The following is a 20,048-nucleotide window of genomic DNA, read 5'->3' on the forward strand; positions in this document are numbered from 1 at the left end:
CAACGTTCTGGTTGGTCTGCCACTGATTGAAACGACCGACACCTGTGCAGCTGCAGACGGGGCCGACGGCATCACCCATTGGTCGCCAACCACAACGTGACAACTGGCCGTATAGTTAGAACTCATCTTAATGTGACTGCAATATGATGCTTTGTTCATTCTAAAAGAAGTTTAATTATGAATTTTATAATAAAGAACCATGACCCTTTCATTTAGGTTCAAGAGCCCCAAGTCATAAATTTTGACCAAAATATTCAGGATTGAGCATACTATAATAGCAACAATGCGCCATAAAATTTAAATATTAAAAATAACACAAAGGGGGACGAAAATGTTTTGTAAAAACTCTGCAGTCGTTGCCAAAATTACTTTAAATAACAATTTCAATAAAATGTCATGGAAATTGGACTTTAATATTAAATGCACATAAAAAAATAAAATGGCAAAACTAAGCATCATTTTTTTAAGGATTAAAACAAGGTTGAATATTAAAATAAGGCCATTAACGGGTGGCAAAGAAATGAAAAAAAACAAACAAATGAAAAACAGTGATTGTTGCAAGCGATAAAGATATCTGAATACAACACAATTAAATACATGGATGGAAAACGAAAACTGCAACGTTTACATTACTTACGTTGATGAAGTATTCTGCTGCACGTCAAACTCTTTCCCGATGGAGGATTTGCTCCTTGTTGGATTCTCCTCAACAGCCACTATTGCCTTGTACTTCGTTCCGAGATCACAATTCTTACGTTTCCCCATGGTTGAAATTGGTGTTGAACAACAGTACTGTATAGAAGCTCTGCTCCGCCTTTTTTATTGTGCTCGCGTATGACAGTTCAAAACACGGAAGCTGGTAGAAAATGGCGTCTGCTCCACTGCGCAAGGCACGGGAGCTGGTCACGTGACTTGTAGCAGACGCCATTTTCTACCACGTGACCAGTCACGTGACCAAGCCACGTGACCAACGGCGCGACCGATATAAAAAGAACAAACTACAGATGTGAAGGAGTAGCCTGACGAGACGTCACCAACTGGGGGCAGGACTGTTGGATTGGATTGGATTTGCCTTTATTAGTCTGGCACTGGAGAAATTGACATATCACAGCAGCAAAGTGATGAAAGGAATGAAAGTAGAAAAACAAAATACTGGAGCTGCTGGAAAAGCAGCCACTCTCGCGGCACCGTCTTGAAGTCAAAAGAACAAAAAAAACGAAATAACAAATAACATGACAACACAAAGACACAGAGTCATTCATTCTTAAGCACTTTCTGTACCCTCTTTGTTACACGAAACAGTTCCAGATAAAAGAGGAGAGGATCAAAGCATCACTAGAGTTTCTTTACCAGAGTTCACTTTCTGAATCTCCAGTTTTGAGCTCATTAGTGGCAGTTTTAGGCAACTGTGGGTCATTTTTATTGGTGTTTTGCCTTTGACTCAAAATATCAGCCTGCGTGTTTTGGCTATTTTAGATGCTGTAAAATGTCTTTCTGCTGTCAGTTGGGAGACAAAAAAATGGTGTCGGTTGTCAAACTTTTGAGCATTAAGGGTTGTGATACACTTAATGCCCTGCAGGGGTCAGTAGTGATTACATTAAATTCTCGATAACAGAACGCGATTTACGTTGCGCACACACGTTTACTCTCAAATTCTCCCATTTGTCCTTTGCGGAAGGATGTACAAAGATCAAACAAACGTGTCATTTGAAGCTTTGCAAAACAAAGATCGTGTTCATCCCCCGTGATACACGCAATCACGCGCACATTCACCCCGAGTGATGACTGTTTAGACAACGAGCTTACTCCGACATGAGCACAACATTCGTTTCAGCGCCTAATGCGTCACAAACTGGTCAGGACGTTCTATGGACCACCCAGAGCACACCCCACGACCCCCCCCCCCCATCCATCCACGCTTGTTGTGACTTGTTGCGTGGATGTCATACGATGCACGAGTCTTCCAAGACGGAACCGGTCGACGCATTCGACCACGTGACTTCTGCCTAAAGGTTCACTTGTTGCCATGGAGACAAGCCCACCAATGAAAATTCAACAGTGTCGCGATCTTTTTGTTTGAAGCGGTGACCTATTTTCGCCCTTTTCCACTTGCGTACGAGCACTCGTTGGTCTTCAATCGCGTACAAAAGAAAAAAAAACACTTACTTAGTTTTTATGTTCGATATATTTGCGTTTGACAATTAAAACATGTTTTCTTGCACAATTTTTATTTCACGTTAAGATTCAAAACATTGTAATTTAATCAAGATTTTTTGTTTCTTTGTTTTTTTCTTCCTTCAAGCGTTGCATAATGTTACAACAAATAATGTATACATTTCCGAGACAAAACATCTGGTTTGTTTTGATGAAACCCAGTGCCGTGAGGGCCTACAAGGCCTTCTCTGCTGGCCTAATGAATTATATTTTGTCCGTAAATTCTGTTCAATAATTCGCATTTGTTTTTCAGCTTCCTTACACTAATTTCCCCCTATTGCGCTGCTTCCAGGTGTGTGTTTTGGTATTTCCGCATTTAACCAATCACATTTCTGCCATCATTTGTGACCAGGGTCAGAAATCTACCTGTACACCTTCACAATCAGTTCTGCAGGCCCTGGAGCCTAAAAATCAATGTTGATGAACCTGTTGCTTTAACCAATCAGAGTTGGAGTTGGCAACCCAAAGCCTGCTTCAAAGGCGCTGGAGTTTCGCAAATTATGATTGGCTAGTCACTAGCTGCATAAGCAAACATATTGCGTTGATTTAATGGCACTTTTGCCAATCCACAATGGCCGAAGAAGTGGATTTGGTTGGGAAGCCATTTTCAAGACGGACGTTTCAAGAAAAAGCAGACATCATGAAGAAAGGTGGGTGAGTTCTTTCCTGGCTAATTGTAGCCTCAAGTGGACTTGTCGTAAATCACAGCAGACTTTTTTTTCAGCCTGAATTGATTGAGACGTAACACAATTGAAGGCCTAGCGATGAAGTCCACGGCCCGCCACTGGAGAAACGTTCGACCAAAGTGCTATTAGGTGGATCCAAAGATGGAAGAAGCACTCTTCTTTAGTACGTATTTGTGGATTTTTTCATGGAGAGCACCGGTGACATGAAACGTTTCTGATCCAAACTTCAAATTGAACTCCTTTAGCTTATCGCTCCTGAGCTTTGTTTTTTTTTCTTCTAATAAGCGAGACTATGAAATAAAGCAAGTTTTGAAAGTGGCACTTTATTACAAAAGTATAAACTTGACTGACATTTCATGAATAGTAATCTTGATATAAAACATGACAATCTTTTGCACGTCGCACTTGCTGGAATACAAGAAGAGCGTGTTAGTCTTAAGAGCAAACACAAAAGATGAGCTGAGTGACTGAAAGTGACTGAAAGTGACATTGAGGCGCCGTCCATCCACCGCATGGACGGCGCATGACCTTCAAGAACAAGCGACACACACCAGTCTTTTTTTTCTTCTTTACATTGCAGCCGTTTGTGTCACATGATTAGCCATTGCATAACACAATGAAACATCATAGAAAAAGATCCATTTCTTGACACTGATGATATATTTATTATTCTTTCTCTTTTGTAATGTACAAACACGTCACATCAACACACAGTATAATCACACACTTTGCTGGGGATATTTGCTAAAATGGAATCATTGTTTCACGTATGTCGCCCCCCCCCCCCCCCCCCCCCTCCTTCCACCTCATTTTGGCAACATTTGAAGCCACTGGAGAGCGGATGTTCATCGATGGAGGAGTGACCAGCTGTCAAATTTACACAGCAGCAAAACGGCAGCCGACGCTACATGAGCAGAAGAATGGCGATCGGATGAGTGCAGCTAACGTAGCGTGTCCACCTTTTAAAGACTTAAAGGACTCAAAAGCGGCCTTTTTGTTTGACAGAGCTAAAATAAAGCAACACACTGGAAAACGAAACAACCAACAACAATTTAGAAAACATGAATAGAAGTATAATTGGACAGTGTTTGGATTTTTCTTTTCATCCCCCCCCACCCCCTGCTTTTTTCAGCATGCAACTCGACGCAGGCAAAGTGCAGGACAGGCTGAGCAAAGTCAAGCAGTTCATTTACAGACAGCAGTGGAAACAAGTGTTGGATTCAATTCACGCCAGACACGGTGCAGTGTCGTCAGGTCTCGGATGAAAATGCTTGCTGCCATTTTGAAGGAAGAATGCAAAAAAAGTCAGCCATTCTTTCACTTTTATAGGGTAACTTCACACAAGATGTCCAAACTTTTTTCTTCTATTTGAATTATGCATATCTTCTTGATCAAATGCGTTTCATTTCAAGCGTCCATTCTACTTCTTTTAAAACAATGCCATTTGTTTGGTCTGTGAGCTTTCATTGCAGTGTGAATTTGTTTCAATGTGACAAGCCTTGATCCAATATGCTTGGATTGGATTGGCCTTTATTAGTCTAGTGGCAGTGGAGAAATTGACATTTCACAGCAGCAAAGTTATGAAAGGGAGATGAAAGGAAAGAAGTAGAAAAACAAAATACATGAGCTGCTGGAGAAGCAGCCATTCTCGTGGCGCCATCTTGCTTTTCTGGCATCGTAGACGTTGATACGATTCCTTCTACAGTCATACCTCGGTCTTCCAACTTCTCTGTTCTCAATCAAATCGCTTTTCAACCAGAAAATTCAAGATTTTATTTTGACACCTCGGATTACAACCAAAAATTGGTTTGTGACAAAACTAAGCAAAGCCAAAAACACCACTCGACTCTTCTGAGCTTCCGTTTGTGAGCAGGCGTATTTGTTGTGATTTGTGCAAATATGGCTTATTTTTCTATTAGCCCCTAATGAGCCCGCGATGAGAAGAAAGGAACGTCACTGTCGAGTGCTGATGCGTATGCGGAGCTGTCACGGCTTGGAATTGAAGCGGATTTAGGTGGTACAGAAGATGTGAGACAATCTCTTTTCGTCAATGGATGATACAGCTTCGTGTTTGCTTTCCACATTGAGTTTGTAGTAGACGTGCACAGTTCACCGTGATGTCCCTGCTCCACTGGTGAAAAGGAAGCTTTGATCCCCTCTTTCATCTAGAACTGATTCATGCAACAAAAAGGGTGCAGAAAGTGCTTAAGGTTGAATGACTGTCTGTGTTGTCATGTTATTTTTTCCTGTTCACTTCAAGATGACGCAGCGAGAGTGGCTGCCTTTCGAGCAGCAGTTTTTCTACTTCTTCCTTTCCTCTTCCTTCCATAACTTTGCTGCGGTGATATGAAAATATCGCCTCTGCAAGACATAGGCTAATCCAATTGAATCTAATCATGCGACAGTAAAATACTTTTGGATTTTGAACACATGGCTTGTCAAACTGCCTTCTGGAACGGACGATGGTTGAGTGAGCTAAGAAATGGCTCATTCACAGCACAGTCCTCCAATCATGTCACTTTGTAGTCTCTCAGCTAAAGCCATCAACTGGATGTAAGTTTTGTAGAAAATACGGGCTTGTCTTTTTCTGATGAAATGAAGTGGACAGGAAAAATGTCATTTTCTGCTGAATTTCCTTCTCTTGTGACTTCATCATGACAGCCATTCTAAAGAAGTTGATGCAATCTTTCAAACATTCTTTTGGATAAATGGTTTCTTGAGTTATGCAAAGAGCAAGTTTGCATGTTGGGAACAACTAGTTTGGACATCTGGGGTTTGGTTCCCCGGGAAGTTCTCCTCATTTTTTGACTTGTTTCCTGAGCTTTCCAGTTTTTTTGACAACTCACTCTTGAATCATTGAAGTCGCATGCTCAATCACATCATGACCAAACTTGAGGGGAAACGCCCACTCAAATATCTCTGAAGGCTGTGCTTTTTCTTTTTCTTTTTTGTCCTTTCTTCTTGCGATGAAGGAATATTAGCCGCCAGAAATGAGGAAGCAATGTTCTGGCTTTCTTGCTTCCTTGTGCTTTGCACACTAGTCGTCTATGGATGAACGAGTGCTACTGGTACCTACTGATTGCTTTGCAATGCTTTTGTGCTCACAACCTTTGGATTCCTTCCAAGCTTTCCAGATTGGACTAAGACTTGGTTGTTCCATAGAAACCTTGGTGCTTTAAGGCCGCTGGAGCCCAGGAAAGGCATGACAGAATGTAAACAGCATGTGTGTGTCTATGGAAAAGAGGGCTCGGGCACGGCTGGGGCTCAGCTGTCATTGGCCAGTGATTCTCAACCTCTTTGCCACAACACATTTCAATTGCACTTCATCGCTCTGAAAATCTTCATAGATCACCTTTTTTAACCCATTCTCTATACCAGCAACATATAGTGGCATATAGAATATGCAAATTATCTGTTGCAGTTCCTGCAACACAATATTAGCTTTACGTTCAACTAAAAAGAACCAGTTTTAATTTACAACAGATTCTTTACTTACAGACAGTGGCTTTTTTAGGTGTTGAATTTCCTCCAAAACGTTTGCGTAAGTTCAATTGGTTGTGTTCAATTTGGGGGTAATTGAACACCTAAGAAAAGCCACTGTCTGTAAGTAAAGAATCTGTTGTAAATTCGATATCAAGTGTGTGAAATGTGTGTCTCGGCTGAGTCAAGGTTGGGAAAAACTGGCAAGGACGTGTTGGAAAGTGTCGGCCCGGGTTCCTCAGAGCCCCGTGACGTACATCTCCATGCCGTCGTTGAAGGTGAAAATGGTGGTGGTGCTGGAGGTGGCGGAGCCCTGCTTCAGGTCGCCGATGCTCTCGTACAGGTTTTCCCCAGGCTGCAGCAGGTGCTGTAACTTGGGCTTGTGCTGGGTGGGTGGCGGAGGAGGTGGTTGCTGCTGCTGCAAAGGCTGCTGGGCCTTCTTCCTTCTGGGCCGCAAGGTGGCGCAGGTGTTGGGGGCTCGCTCTGGTCGCCAACCGCCTCCGCCTTCCAGGTTTTCATAGGCCGGCTGGCATTCCTCGGTCCCGAAGGACTCGTAGCAGTGGTCGTCCAGGGGCCCTGCGGGCACTTTGCCCTCCTGGGGAGCCCACGTCTGGGGCTTGACAACGACGCTGAAGCCCCCGTCACGCTCTCGGTCCCGGTCGGGGCGACCCAAGGTCCTGAAACCGGGATTGGATGATGGGGATCCCGGTACACCTCGTTTCTTCTTGGCTGACTTATGCACCTTGGAGTACATCTGGGCCACCTGAAATTTGGATTGAATTGGATTGGATTTGCCTTTATTAGTCTCACAGTGGAGAAATTGGAGAATTTTTTTCTGGAGAATGAATTGGAGAGACGTATGTGTCATCCACTTTTAGGAGTTTCAATTTACAATCACTCAATCATCTGTCGATGCCCAACCATCTGTCTGAACACTTTCTCACTCGAATTCCAATGAATGGTTGCTTGCTCATTTGACAACAGTGAGGTTAAAATCTTAGCTAAAGAAAATAGATGCTTTGAAAGGAGTCATAGAAGCCATTTTTGTAAAATTGCAAAACCCTTCACTAAATCGCCATGGTGGCTTAAGGTTTTACTTAGACCGTGCTTACAACAGACTACTTGGGCTGAGACCACATAGGCTTAGTCATGCTAATGAGGTGAAACCAGTGCTAGGGATAGAACAATAGATGTAATCAGATTGGCTAATGAGGCGAAACCAGAGCCAGGGATAGGACAATAGAGGTAATCAGATCGGAGAGGTAATCAGATTGGCTAATGAGGTGAAACCAGAGACAGGGATAGAACTATAGAGGTAATCATATTGGCTTCAGGGAATGGTGTACTGCATCCCCAACCTTAGAGCAGGGGTCTGGCACAGGGACCAATCAGAGTAGAGGTCTGGCATTGCCACCTCTGTCCATTAGGAATACAGGGCCAGGGTGACCAGCAAACTTTAGTTCGCTGACAAAGCTTTTCGGATGACTAGCAAAACGTCCGACACCTTTAAGGAAGTACATAATGACGTCTGAAGAAACCTTTTCCTCGATATCATGTGTGTTGATCATTAGGTGAAATTACCGAATCTATTCCTCTTAGACACAAACCCAAGGAAGCAGTCCATACATCTACTGTGTGTCAGGTATTTCAAAGTTCTCTTTTTCAAAACAATGATGATGTATCACATTTTTTTCAAGCCTGACACTTTCTAGTTGACAAATGTTCTCAGATTTTTCTGTATGTCACTTGTTGAGGGGCAGGCGTATTCTTCACTCACCACTGCAGCAGAAGGTTGGATATTCTCCATGGTGGTGTGTGCCCCGATTGGGGCCAGTGCCTTATTGTAGACTAGGAGCACATCTTCTTCCTCGGGAGGCTTCCAGATGTACTGCTCTCCATTTCCCATAAACATCACTTCCTGTCAGCAGAGGCGACTGTATTATTTGGGTTACAGCTGGGGGCTCACATCACATTGGATGCTCACTTCTTTAGAATTCAGGCATGGTGGTGTACTTTAGCTTTGGACTCTTATAATATTTTGCAGGCGCAGAGGTATGGGACCAAAAATTAATGGCAGGCAAACACTTGGTCTGTGTATGTGTGTATATGTGTGGTGTGTGTGTGTGTGTGTGTGTGTGTGTGTGTGTGTGTGTGTGTGTGTGTGTGTGTGTGTGTGTGTGTGTGTGTGTGTGTGTGTGTGCGTCTTTGTGTGGTGTTGTATTGCGATTGAAAGCATTCAGCCTGCGTGCACTCCAGCTGTGGTTGTGACGCTACTTTTCACACGTAATCTCCAGAGTACTCATCATGGGCATGAATCAAATTTGATGGTTTTTAATAGTTATTCTTACCAGGATCAAAAGCTTTGAAAACAATAATCATGCAAATACCACAGAGGAGTACCTAACCACATTCAAAAACGTTCCTTATAAAATGTTGCCATGACGGCCAGAGGGTAGGTTAGCGATACTTCTATTGTCACGATTTGCAAGGTGGTGGTGGACCCCAAAAATGCATGCAGGAGGGGGGTATTTGACAAATTGTATTTAATAAAGTCATCATTGCTTTGACTCACAAATTTGTCAAAGCAGAAAAATGCGCCTGTAGTGGCTTCCCTCGTGGTGTCCGCCTCTTCAGCCCAAAATGTTTTGCATGATGCGCTCTCTCTCCAATGCCTGATTCATCTTCAGAGAGGCAATATCCTGAGACTATCCTCCCTTCTTTCATGCTTGATCAGGGCAGCAATTTGGGGCGACCTCAGGCCATCCGCACCCATCCCCTGATCCCACCTGTCAATTGTTTTCGTCTCTGGTCTACCTCTCCCAGACAGACCATATTGACAGTGATTGGCCGATTCTTCAAGGTGGTTCATTTTATTCCATTACGCAGACTTCTCTCAGCTCTTGAGACTCTGAACATCTTTGTAAAACACATCTTCAAGCCCACACATGAGGATTACCGAATCGAACCAATGAGACTATGTGAACCAAATGATTGGCTTGAACTGGTTGGAACTAGTCGAAGTGTGCAAAAAGTGCCGAGATAGACCTGGATACAATGACGTGACTTGAGACCCAGTTTGAAGTTGGTTGATTGTGATGCTGGCAGCTTGGAACTTTGGCAGTAAACCAGGAAACATAGTGGCCCAAACACGCAGTGACATGAACATAAGTGACTGACCTTGGGGAATGAGGGTACGTTAAAGGCATCCACATTTCTACGGGGTAGCTTTGTGCTGTGAGGATGTGGTGGCGGAGGGGCGGGGTGAGAAGGTGGAGGATGTCGCGTGGACGGCGCCGGTGGATCCCCCGTGTCCGTCCCGCTGTCCCTCTTCTGGGGCGCTTTGTCCACCTTCCTCAGCTTCCTGACGCAGGCGTACTCCGCCGGCTCTTGGGGGTGAGAAGTGGACACGACCTGGGCTTCGGATTCAGGCAGGCCCCCTTCCACGTCCCCGTCAGGGTCAGGCGGTGCCGGAGTGTTGGCGGGGACGGCCGGAGGGGCCGGAGTGTCTGTCTGCCCGGCCCTGCCTACCATGGCATAGAGCGCGTCGTCAGTTCGCGTGGCGGAGGAGCTTCGGCCCACTTCAGAGTAAGTGTGCTCTCCGTCCTCTCCAGTCCCAGAGGGAATCTGGGGAAGCTGCGTGCCTTGAGAGCGAAGGATCACAGTTAGAGCGGCGTAAATGTCCTTCCTGCTTTTGAACGCCTCTGCCGGACTTATGCTTGTACTAATCATCGTAAAGCAGAACTGTCCCAACGATAGCCGGCAGCTGCTACTAAATCTTAATAAATCCGTTCTTGTGGGGTAGAGGGAGGATCCTTACAGTTGATTATGTCAGTCATCAGATTAGCCATTAAAGTTCTTGGGAAGCCATTCTAATAACCTCATTACTCCTTTAAATATCCTTTAGTTCTTTAGTTTAGGTACTAATTGCTTGATTTTAAAGAAACTGTATTAGATTCCAAGGTACCTCATTAGCTATGTTACATACGCCACCTTGAGTCTATGTGTTGACCTGAAGAGGAGCTACTGTGTACAATATGTCCAACTTTTAACAAGGGTCAATTGGTAAAAATGTATGTGCCCAGGATCAAAATCCTAAAATTTTGTGAATCCTAAAGCGTAGGGATCGTGATGCTCACGTAGCGTCGAATTTAGCCTGCCATTCCAATTGAGCATGTAATAGGTACTGCACGGATATAACTTGGCCAAATCAACAATTGTACACAAATGATCTGGCAGTCTGAACTTATTTCTCAAGATCACACGATCTGGGAGACGGAAGTAGCTTTCATAAGACATGAAATACTGCTAGATCAGTAACAATTCCACAATGTGATCTCACATCAAGTGTTCGAAATAACTTATTTCATCGATGCCTTGTGTTGTGGGTACAGTGCTACTCTCAAAAGCACCAGAATGTCTGATTCTTTCTGAAAAGAACCATGATTCCAACTGTTTTTTGCATGTTTTGCCATCTTTTATTCACGGAACGCTTGACTTCTACAGGGAACAACGCCACCCCAAATTCCCTTTGGAGGCCATCAGAAATTGCTCACCAGATGACCACATGTATCAGCGGCGGGAAAAAGGTCAGTGTGTCAAAGTCGTACTTACTTTTGCCATTGCAGTTCATCTTGCTCATCTCTGTGTCTGATTTGGTGATGGAGCGCAGCTTTGACTGCCTGAGTATACCCTGATGACGCACACACACGCACACACACCAGGCAGGGCCTGTTCAAGACGTGAATGCTATGTTTCTCTTGGGAATACACGAGACCTTTTCATCGTCTTTGTCAACAAATAGGAGCCAGGCTACTTCCAGGGGGCAAAAAGTCATTGACAACGGCTGACTTGAACTGAGAATGACAAAAATGTGTGTCTTCCATAGGACCATCATTCATTCATTCATTCATTCATTCATCTTCCGTCCGTGTATTCCTCGTGAGGGTTGCATGGGGGCTGGAGCCTATCCCAGCCATCATTGGATAGTGGGCGGGGGACACCCTGAACCGGTTGCCAGCCAATCGCAAGGCACACAGAGATAAACAAACATTCGTGCTCACATTCACATCTTGGGACCATTTGGAGTGTTTACTCAGCCTGCAATGCAGGTTTTTGGAATGTGGGAGGAAACCGTAGCACCCAAAGAAAACTCACGCAACAGGAGAAAACTCCAGAAGGCCAGAGCTGGAATCGGTGAAGGCAGTTCGCTATACGAACACATTTTAACATTGTTTTATTTTCTCTGAGCGTTTTTCTACATCCGATCAATGACGTCATATCCTGCCACTCTTGACAAAAGCTCTCCCAAACAGCGCTCTCTCTCTCTCTCTCTCTCGTCCGCACCTCTACCATCCATTATGTGCAGTCCCAAAGATTAAAGAATCTTTTTGGTCTTATTTTGGATTCCTACTTCATTAATTATTATTATTATTATTATGGATATTATGATTATTATGATTACTACCTGGCTGGCTATCTAGCTGGCTATCAATTTGCTATCTATTAGCTATCTGGCTGGCTCACGAGCTATCTAGCTGTCTATCTATTAGCTATCTATTGGCTATTAGCTAGCTAGCTTTCTATCTTTGTATTAATTTCATCCTGTCTACTTGATATCTAATTTAAAACAGATTCTTTACTTACTTGGTCTCTGACGAAGGCGGAAGTAGACGCCGAAACATGTCAGATATTTGAAACACCTACAATACACTGTAAGTAAAGAATCTGTTTTAAATTAGCTTTCCATCTATTTGAGTTACTTTCGGGTTGAGTGAATCCCGCACCTCTGCATTATGACACCGATGCGCTTAGCAGTCGACCACCGGATAAATGCCATGTTTGTTGTCGACACAGAGAACATGTCAAGACTGTAATGGGAGGCTTAGCTATTGAGTTGCAGATTTTTGAAATCCTGGTTGGCCTTGTGATCATTTGGCCACTCAGAGTACGGTCACTAGTAGTTGTCCATAACCATTGTTGTTTACTTGTGGCGCTACCTGTGATTGTTTGAGCTTTTGCCACCTGGAAGCGTGTGTTAAGCCAGCCCCTTTCCTACTAAACACAGAACAATCGGATTTGTAAAGGCAGCAAACGTTCCGCCCTTGTCAGTTCGGTGGGGTTCCTTCAAGGTTGCAAATGCTAAATTGTCATCAACCATTTGCCAACAGTCTTTTTGCCTTTTAAGGTCATTTTGAGCATGCTTGCGACAAGAAAAAAAACATGTGGAATGTCTGGCAATTGTTTGGCATTTGTGACCTTGAACAAATACAGTGATACCTCCGCATACCAACGCTTCAGCTCACCAACTTTTCGCCTCGCCAACATTACATTTGCGAGCATATAGTCTCAGCTGACAAACTAGTTTTGGGCGGACGAACCAAACCACACGGTGCCACGGTGGCTGGAGGACTATTTTTCGGCGGATGAACAACAAACCACACGGTCAAACAGCGCCACTGTATCTGGCGGAGTAGTTTTCGTCACCCCCTTTCTTTGAGTGCGGACTTGGTTTGTTATCGAGTGGAGTACTTTTGCTATTATGGGACTGAAAAAGCCCCCACAACAGGCTTGTGTTAAGCCGAAGAAGACACAAAATAAAATTACGGTCCAGCAGAAGGAGCTCATCGAAAAACACAAACGAGGTGTGCGTTTGTGTGACTTATCGTCCCAGTATCAGTACGCTAAGTCGACCATTGCTACGTGTGGCTAAGGGTGTTTCTGTGTTGTCTAAGCAATGGTCTCAGGCAATAGAAGAGGTTGAAAAACTTCTATTGATTTGGATTAATGAAAAGCAGCTAGCAGGGGACCGTGTGAGTGAGGGTATTATCGCAACGAAAGCACGGCAACTTTACTGGGATATCATCAAGAGGAAACTACATCAATGACCATCACAAAGGTCAATAAAATGACTTTATTAATATACAGTACAGTTTATTTCTTTAATGACAATACAATAGCTCATTTATTCTATTTAGTCTATTTTGTGCAGTTTTAAGGCTTATTTAGTAGAAAATGATGTTTTATGGGGACCTGGGAATGAATTATTCTCATTTTTAATGGGAACCAATGAAGTTTGTGAGCTGACGTATCAGTGTAGTGGCAAACGGCGAGATGAACACACCATTCACTGTTCACCTTTGAGAACAATGGCAATTGTCTGCCATTTAGTAAGATGAAGGTTTGAAGTCATGCTGGAGTTCCTACCATGTCCATGAGACGATGTTTCCCACCTTCACTGGGCGCATTGTGTGTCTTTCCTTTCCTGCGGTAAATAAAAGTGTGACGTCACACGCATTCAGATAAAAGACTTGTCACGCACGTCATTTGAGTTTTTCTTCAGGGGCGTCATTTCTTTTGTGGCTGTTAAAAATGTCAAGAAATCACTGCGTCATCATGCCGATGAATGCCCATCAAGAAAAGTACGATTATGTTGGCCACGTGTGATGTCACAGTCCCGCTAATCACCAGCCGACACCGCCGACAAAGCGCCCCCGAAATGAAAATACTACATTTGTCACTTCTCTGTCACAGTCCCCCGCGTCTTGTCTTGATGATGTGGCATCCTGCGTCAGCGTACCTCTGGCAACCCACGCAGAGCACCACGATGAGGATGGTGACGATGAAAGCCGATGCGGCAGCGATGGCGCCCAGCAGCAGGACCTTGCCGTAGGGAGGAGCCGTGAAGTTCAGCCCGTCCTGCATGGAGGCCATGCGGGAGCGCTGGCGCGCGCTCACTTGCTCTCACGCGCGCTCACACTCAACACTCTCGCCCTGACGATCATGCACACGGGCGGGCGGGCGGTCGAGGGCCGCGCTCTCTCTGGGATCTGCGGTCACAAGGCATACCATTTTTCTTGCTGTAACAACACAACAACACATCAACAGCAACACAAAGAAGTCCAAGACGGCGGCCGAGGAGGCCGCCGTCAGCAAGTGCTCTCACGAGCCTTGATTTTGTTGTTGTTGTTTTTGTGTTTTCTTTCTCACTTGATGTCATCGAATGCATCCTGTCTTCCATTAGGATTCGGTTCGGGGCCGCCACAAAAATGACGACATCCGACTTCAACGGACAATTAGGACGGCGAAAAAAAATCATTGTCAGCGCCCCCCCCCCCACTCTCGAGGACTTGCACACTGCAAGAATCCAAACAAGGGTGTGAAAAATCCGCCTGGACCCTCTGCACCCTGCCCACCACCTTTTCCAGCTACTCCCCTCAGGCAGGCGCTACCGATCCTTGCGTGTCATGATGTCTATTGTGAAGTGAGGAGAGGAGTCCAGGGAATGCCATCACATGCAAGAGCAAAAAGAAAAGGTGCGGGCGGGCGCGCGTGCAGGTAAAGGAAGCAGAAGTCTGGATGTGGAGCATGGGAGTGCCTGTGTGTCTGAAGATGCGCCAACGCACGTGAGCACAAGAGGCCTTTCGTGCCTGGCCACGTCCGCCGCTTCCCGCCCATTCATCAGCACGCCCCACACTGACACCCCCCCCCCCCGCCTGCCTGCCCTGTTGATCTGGAGTGACGCCTCAGCACTGCAGAGTGTCATCTCAGGCCTGGGAGCCAACCAATTGGACCAGACGTGGAAAGAAGCATGGTGGGGATGGGGGGCATGGCTCTTTTTTCATCAGAAAGAAAGAGTTCATTCCTAAATGTTATGGGTCTGGAGTTATATGAGCTTGAAATGAGGGCGGCAATCCAAAATACAATGCAATACATCCATATTGCTTTATATGACAACAGCTGAAGCTGGAACAAGGTGCTAACATGGGGGAAAAGGGGGAAATGCTGCCTCCTTGTGGAAGGGAAAAAACATTGCCAGAAGTCTGACCGGAGCTTTATTGGCACCCAAGCAAGAAAAAAAAATTGGGAATGGTGCTCTACCTCTATCATAATTATAATTCCCGAATAAATGTGTGAATCAGTGGCAGTTAACACGACCATTGAGTGTCAGGTCATTGTTTGTTTCACCCTGTCAGGTTTGGGGTCCTAGAGGGGCGGGTCCGTCGGAAAGTCGTCGGAAAGTCGAGCCTCAGATTGAGGAGGAACAGTGTGGTTTTCGTCCCAGCCGCGGAACAGTGGACCAGCTCTACACCTTTAGCAGGGTCCTCGAGGGCGCATGGGAATTCGCCCAACCACTCTACATGTGTTTTGTGGACTTGGAGAAAGCGTTTGACCGTGTCCCTCGTGGAGTTCTGTGGAGGGTACTTCGGGAGTATGGGGTACAGGAGCGGCTGATACGGGCCGTTCGGTCCCTATATGACCGATGTCAGAGTCTGGTTCGCATTGCCGGCAGTAAGTCGGAACCGTTTCCAGTGAGGGTTGGGCTCCGCCAAGGCTGCCCTTTGTCACCGATTCTGTTCATAACCTTTATGGACAGAATTTCTAGGCGCAGCCGAAGCGTTGAAGGTTTCCGTTTTGGTGGCCTCAGTATAGCATCTCTGCTTTTTGCAGATGATGTTGTACTGTTGGGGCCTTCAAGTGGAGCTCTCCAACTCTCTCTGGAGCGTTTCGCAGCCGAATGTGAAGCGGCTGGGATGAGAATCAGCACCTCCAAATCTGAGACAATGGTTCTCAGTCGGAAAAGGGTGGAGTGCCCTCTCCGGGTCGGGGAGGAGATTTTGCCTCAAGTGGAGGAGTTTAAGTATCTGGGTGTCTTGTTCACGAGTGAGGGTGAAAGGGATCGAGAGGTCGACAGGCGGATCGGTGCGGCGTCTGCCGTGATGCGGACTTTGTACCGATCTGTCGTGGTGAAGAAGGAGCTGAGCCAAAAAGCAAAGCTCTCAATCTACCGGTCGATCTACGTCCCAACCCTCATCTATGGTCACGAGCTGTGGGTTGTGTCCGAAAGAACGAGATTCCGGATGCAAGCGGCCGAAATGAGCTTTCTCCGTCGGGTGTCCGGGCTCTCCCTTAGAGATAAGGTGAGAAGCTCGGTCATCCGGGAGGGGCTCAAAGTCGAGCCGCTTCTCCTCCACATCGAGAGGAGCCAGATGAGGTGGCTCGGGCATCTGATTAGGATGCCCCCGGGACGTCTCCCTCGTGAGGTGTTCCGGGCACGCCCCACTGGCAGGAGACCCCGGGGACGACCCAGAACACGCTGGAGAGACTATGTCTCCCAGCTGGCATGGGAACGCCTCGGGATCCGCCAGGATGAGCTGGAAGAAGTGGCTGGGGAGAGGGAAGTCTGGGCTTCCCTACTGAAGCTGCTGCCCCCGCGACCCGACCCCGGATAAGTGGCAGAAGATGGATGAATGGATGGATGTTTGAGATTTTGTTCCTGCTGACTTTATTTAGTAGAATTTGTCAACTACACCCAGCTCCTCCCTCCCTCCTTTTTTTGGGGGGTCCACCACCACCGCCTTGCAAATTGTGACACATACGGAGATGTCATGCTCTCAAATAAATTCTTGCTCTTTTCAGATCACCAGCATCTGACAAGTGCCACGCAGTCAACAGGGAATGATGGGCTCATCCTTGCCAAAATAGAGTAGGGTGGAAGAGGGGTGTATTCGACACACATTCAATGCTGCAGCCTTTTTCTTTTTCCAGGAACATTTGTTGGCGCGTGAGCCAGCCAGCCGGCCAGCCAGCCAGCGGCCACTCTGCCAATCTGCATAGGTTTTTGGATCAACCACCATGGCAGAGCAAAAACCTCATAGAACTGCACACGCGTGTACGCGTGCGCCTGTGCGTAAGCAAGCGTGTTGGGGGATGCTATTGTGCGAGAAAGTGAATTAGGTCAAACGTTGGCTTGCAACAACGATTAAGCGCCCGCCCGCCCGCTGAGGAAGAAGCCTGAAGAGGAAGCGGGGAAGCTCGCCCTTCTTTCTCAAAGAATATTCTCTGTTATGTATCCGTTGTGATACAAATATACATCGACACATACTCGTCTGGGTAAGCTCTCAGTCGTACAGGAGCGGTCCATCGATGAGAAGGTTTCCTCAGCCGTCATCTGTACTTCTTTCAAGATGTCGGATGTTTCGCTTCCTATCCAAGAGGCTTCGTCAGCCAACTAAATTTTTTGCTGGTAGTTTTGGCACCGCCACGTCTGGACAGTAGGGATACATATGTCAGGCTAAAACTACCAGCAAATGATTTTTGTTTGCTGAGACGAAGACTCTTGGATAAGAAGCAAAATGTCCGACACCTTGAAAGAAGTCCAGATGACGGCTGAAGAAACCTTGTCATCGATGGACACGTCTTCTTTTTGTGGTCAATGAAAAGCACACAACGGGCATCGGTCGCCGGCTGACAACAGCTTACAAAGCAGTCAGAGAGCGGAATGGCAAGAGAATGTCCTCACGTCCCCGTTTCACACTCACGTCAAAGTGTGTCCGAGAGAGGATGTCTGTCCCTGAGGTCAGCAGGACGACTGAAAGACCCCCAAGCCCCCCACCACCCCGACCCTCCTCAGGCTCAGCAGCTCCGCTGACCAGAGGACGATATGGTTACAAACACAAACCTTGATCTTTTTGACACTGGATGTACCACCCCACTCTGAAGCGCCCCCCCCCCCCCCCCACAAACACACATATATATTGGGGTGGGGGGGCAATGCAGCACAAGGGAGGGAGGGCTTTCTGCACACGTGTCCGCGTCTTAAACGCGTGACCAGCGTGGACATTCGAAGACATGAACACAAAAGAAAAAGCGCGAGACGAAACAACGCGTCTGCATGAATCATCTTGAATGGAGTCTGCTAATAAACACAAATGACGCTCCCCCCCCCCCCCCTACGAACACGCACGCACGCCAGCGCGTAGACGTGTGGCGTCACCCCCCTTCGGCCATTGCGATAAAGCGTGGCGTGGCGTCTACTCACTCAGCTCCGTCGTTCGGAGAGGAGCACCATGAGCCCGTCCGTCCTTTGGCTTCCAGCAACCGCCTCCCAACCAGCATAATCGATCAACGTGCACGCGGCGCGGCGCGCTTCTATCCGTTCCTCTGTCACCGTGGGGATTTCACGCAGCACCAAAGCACCGCATTGCATCTGGCCTCTCTTTTTTCCCCCTTTCTACTTGTTTTTTTGGGGGGGGTTGTTGTTGTTGTTGCTGACCCTCACGAAAAGAGCTTTCTTCCGTCCCGGCCAGGTATTAATAATGTACACCAGAGCTAAGGTCAAATGAGGCTTTAGGGTGGGAAAAGGAAGCGAATTTCCACGCGCGTTCGCCTTCCACGTCCCTCAAGCCCCCGCCATAATCGCCCCTCGCCTCACGTCGTGTCGCGTCCTCTGGGCTAACCACGAGTATCCAGCTTCCATGAGATACAGCAGGAGACTCCCGGATCGTGCGTGACGTTCCCTTCTTACGCCATCTTCCGACAAAGCCCGGAAGTGCAACCCCCATCCATCCATTATTATTTCGGTTTCCTCCCACACTCCAAAAACATGCATGGCAGGCAGATTGACCACTCCAAATTGTCCCTAGGTGTGAGTGTGCCCTGCGATTGGCTGGCAACCAATTCAGGGTGTCCCCCGCCTCGTGCCCGAAGACAGCTGAGATAGGCTCCAGCAACCCCCGCGACCCTAATGAGGAATAAGCGGTACGGAAAATGAGATGAGATTATTATTATAATATATATATATTATATATTTTTTTTTGTTCTTTTGACTTCAAGACGGCGCCGCGAGAGTGGCTGCCTTTCCAGCAGCTCCTGTGTTTTGCTTTTCTACTTTCATAACTTTGCTGCTGTGAAATGTAAATTTCTCCACTGCGAGACTAATAAAGGCAAATCCAATCCAATCCAATAAGCGGGACAAGATAATAAGCGCTACTATGTTTTAGTAGCGCTGTGAGTTCTGAAAGGCGCTTCTAAATTAAATTTATTATTTCTTATTGTCTGTGTAAGCTCTCAGTCGTACAGGAGTGATCCATCGATGAAAAGGTTTCTTCAACCGTCATCTACTTTGAAGGTTTCGACACCTTCAAAGAAGTACAGATGACAGCTGAAGAAACCTTTTCATTATTTTATTATTATCGTTGTTGTATACAGTACTTAATAAAGCTCTGCTGCTTAATTCCATCTTGTTTTGCTCTGCACTTTTCCACGTGACGTCCCCCCTTTACTTCTTCTGGTATTGCTTCTGCCCTCTAGTGGTACATTGTGTCATTTGCAGTGAAGGCAACCGACCTCGGAGAGCGATGACGTCGCTGTTACTGCCTGCAACAATTCCAAACGGGAAACAACACCCCCCCCCCACACACACAACAAAAAAACAGCAAACATATTTTAATCAGTGGCGGGTCGTGGATTTCATTGCTCGGACTTCACTAATGCAATGTCAATGTTGACTGAAAAAAAGTGGTGTGATTTACCATTTGTCCACTAGAGGGTACCATTAGCCAGGAAATAACTGACCGACCTTTCATAATGGCGTCCTTTTTATAGATAGATAGATAGATAGATAGATAGATAGATAGATAGATAGATAGATAGATAGATAGATAGATAGATAGATAGATAGGTGACGGGTGTCACAACAGTGACTGTCTTCATCTCAGAATCAGAATACCTTTATTCGTCCCGCAATGGGGAAATTTGCAGTCCACAGCAGCAATTGAAGAGGGATGGGGTTGGGGTGGGAGTGAAAGGATAGAAAACAAGATATTCTAAGCATCTCCACGATGCTGCCGTATTAATGAGACCAGACGCGTGGATGTCTTTTTATTTCTT

At 46.2% G+C, this 20,048-nt stretch overlaps 1 protein-coding gene across 2 annotated transcripts; it reads right to left on the minus strand.

The window, feature by feature from the left end:
* Window positions 1–3,688: 3,688 nt before the first annotated feature.
* On the minus strand, window positions 3,689–18,715 carry LOC148902597 (uncharacterized). 2 transcript variants are annotated; one of them, XM_089008405.1, is made up of 7 exons: window positions 18,199–18,715; window positions 13,957–14,206; window positions 13,584–13,641; window positions 10,992–11,070; window positions 9,558–9,904; window positions 8,158–8,298; window positions 3,689–7,143 (listed from the first exon to the last, which is right to left on the minus strand). In XM_089008405.1, exons 2-7 carry the CDS (start codon window positions 14,088–14,090, stop codon window positions 6,619–6,621), a joined length of 1,284 nt encoding a protein of 427 aa, XP_088864531.1. In that variant the 5' UTR covers window positions 14,091–14,206; window positions 18,199–18,715; the 3' UTR covers window positions 3,689–6,618. The 2 variants fall into 2 exon arrangements, with proteins under 2 accessions (XP_088864531.1, XP_088864453.1); XM_089008327.1 differs by having other exon boundaries at window positions 9,558–10,021.
* Window positions 18,716–20,048: the final 1,333 nt, after the last annotated feature.

Source organism: Hippocampus bargibanti, linkage group LG01, assembly GCF_051943395.1.
Source record: "Hippocampus bargibanti isolate YZ-2025 linkage group LG01, ASM5194339v1, whole genome shotgun sequence".
NCBI lineage: Eukaryota > Metazoa > Chordata > Actinopteri > Syngnathiformes > Syngnathidae > Hippocampus > Hippocampus bargibanti.

Excerpts from the sequence above, each read along its gene's own strand:
- LOC148902597 (XM_089008327.1), bottom strand. The coding sequence starts at position 14,090 with ATGGCCTCCATGCAGGACGGGCTGAACTTCACGGCTCCTCCCTACGGC. Across the intron at positions 10,022-10,991 it reads GATGAACTGCAATGGCAAAA|GCACGCAGCTTCCCCAGATT; the intron begins GTAAGTACGACT and ends TTCGCTCTCAAG. Across the intron at positions 7,144-8,157 it reads TCCAACCTTCTGCTGCAGTG|GTGGCCCAGATGTACTCCAA; the intron begins GTGAGTGAAGAA and ends TCCAAATTTCAG.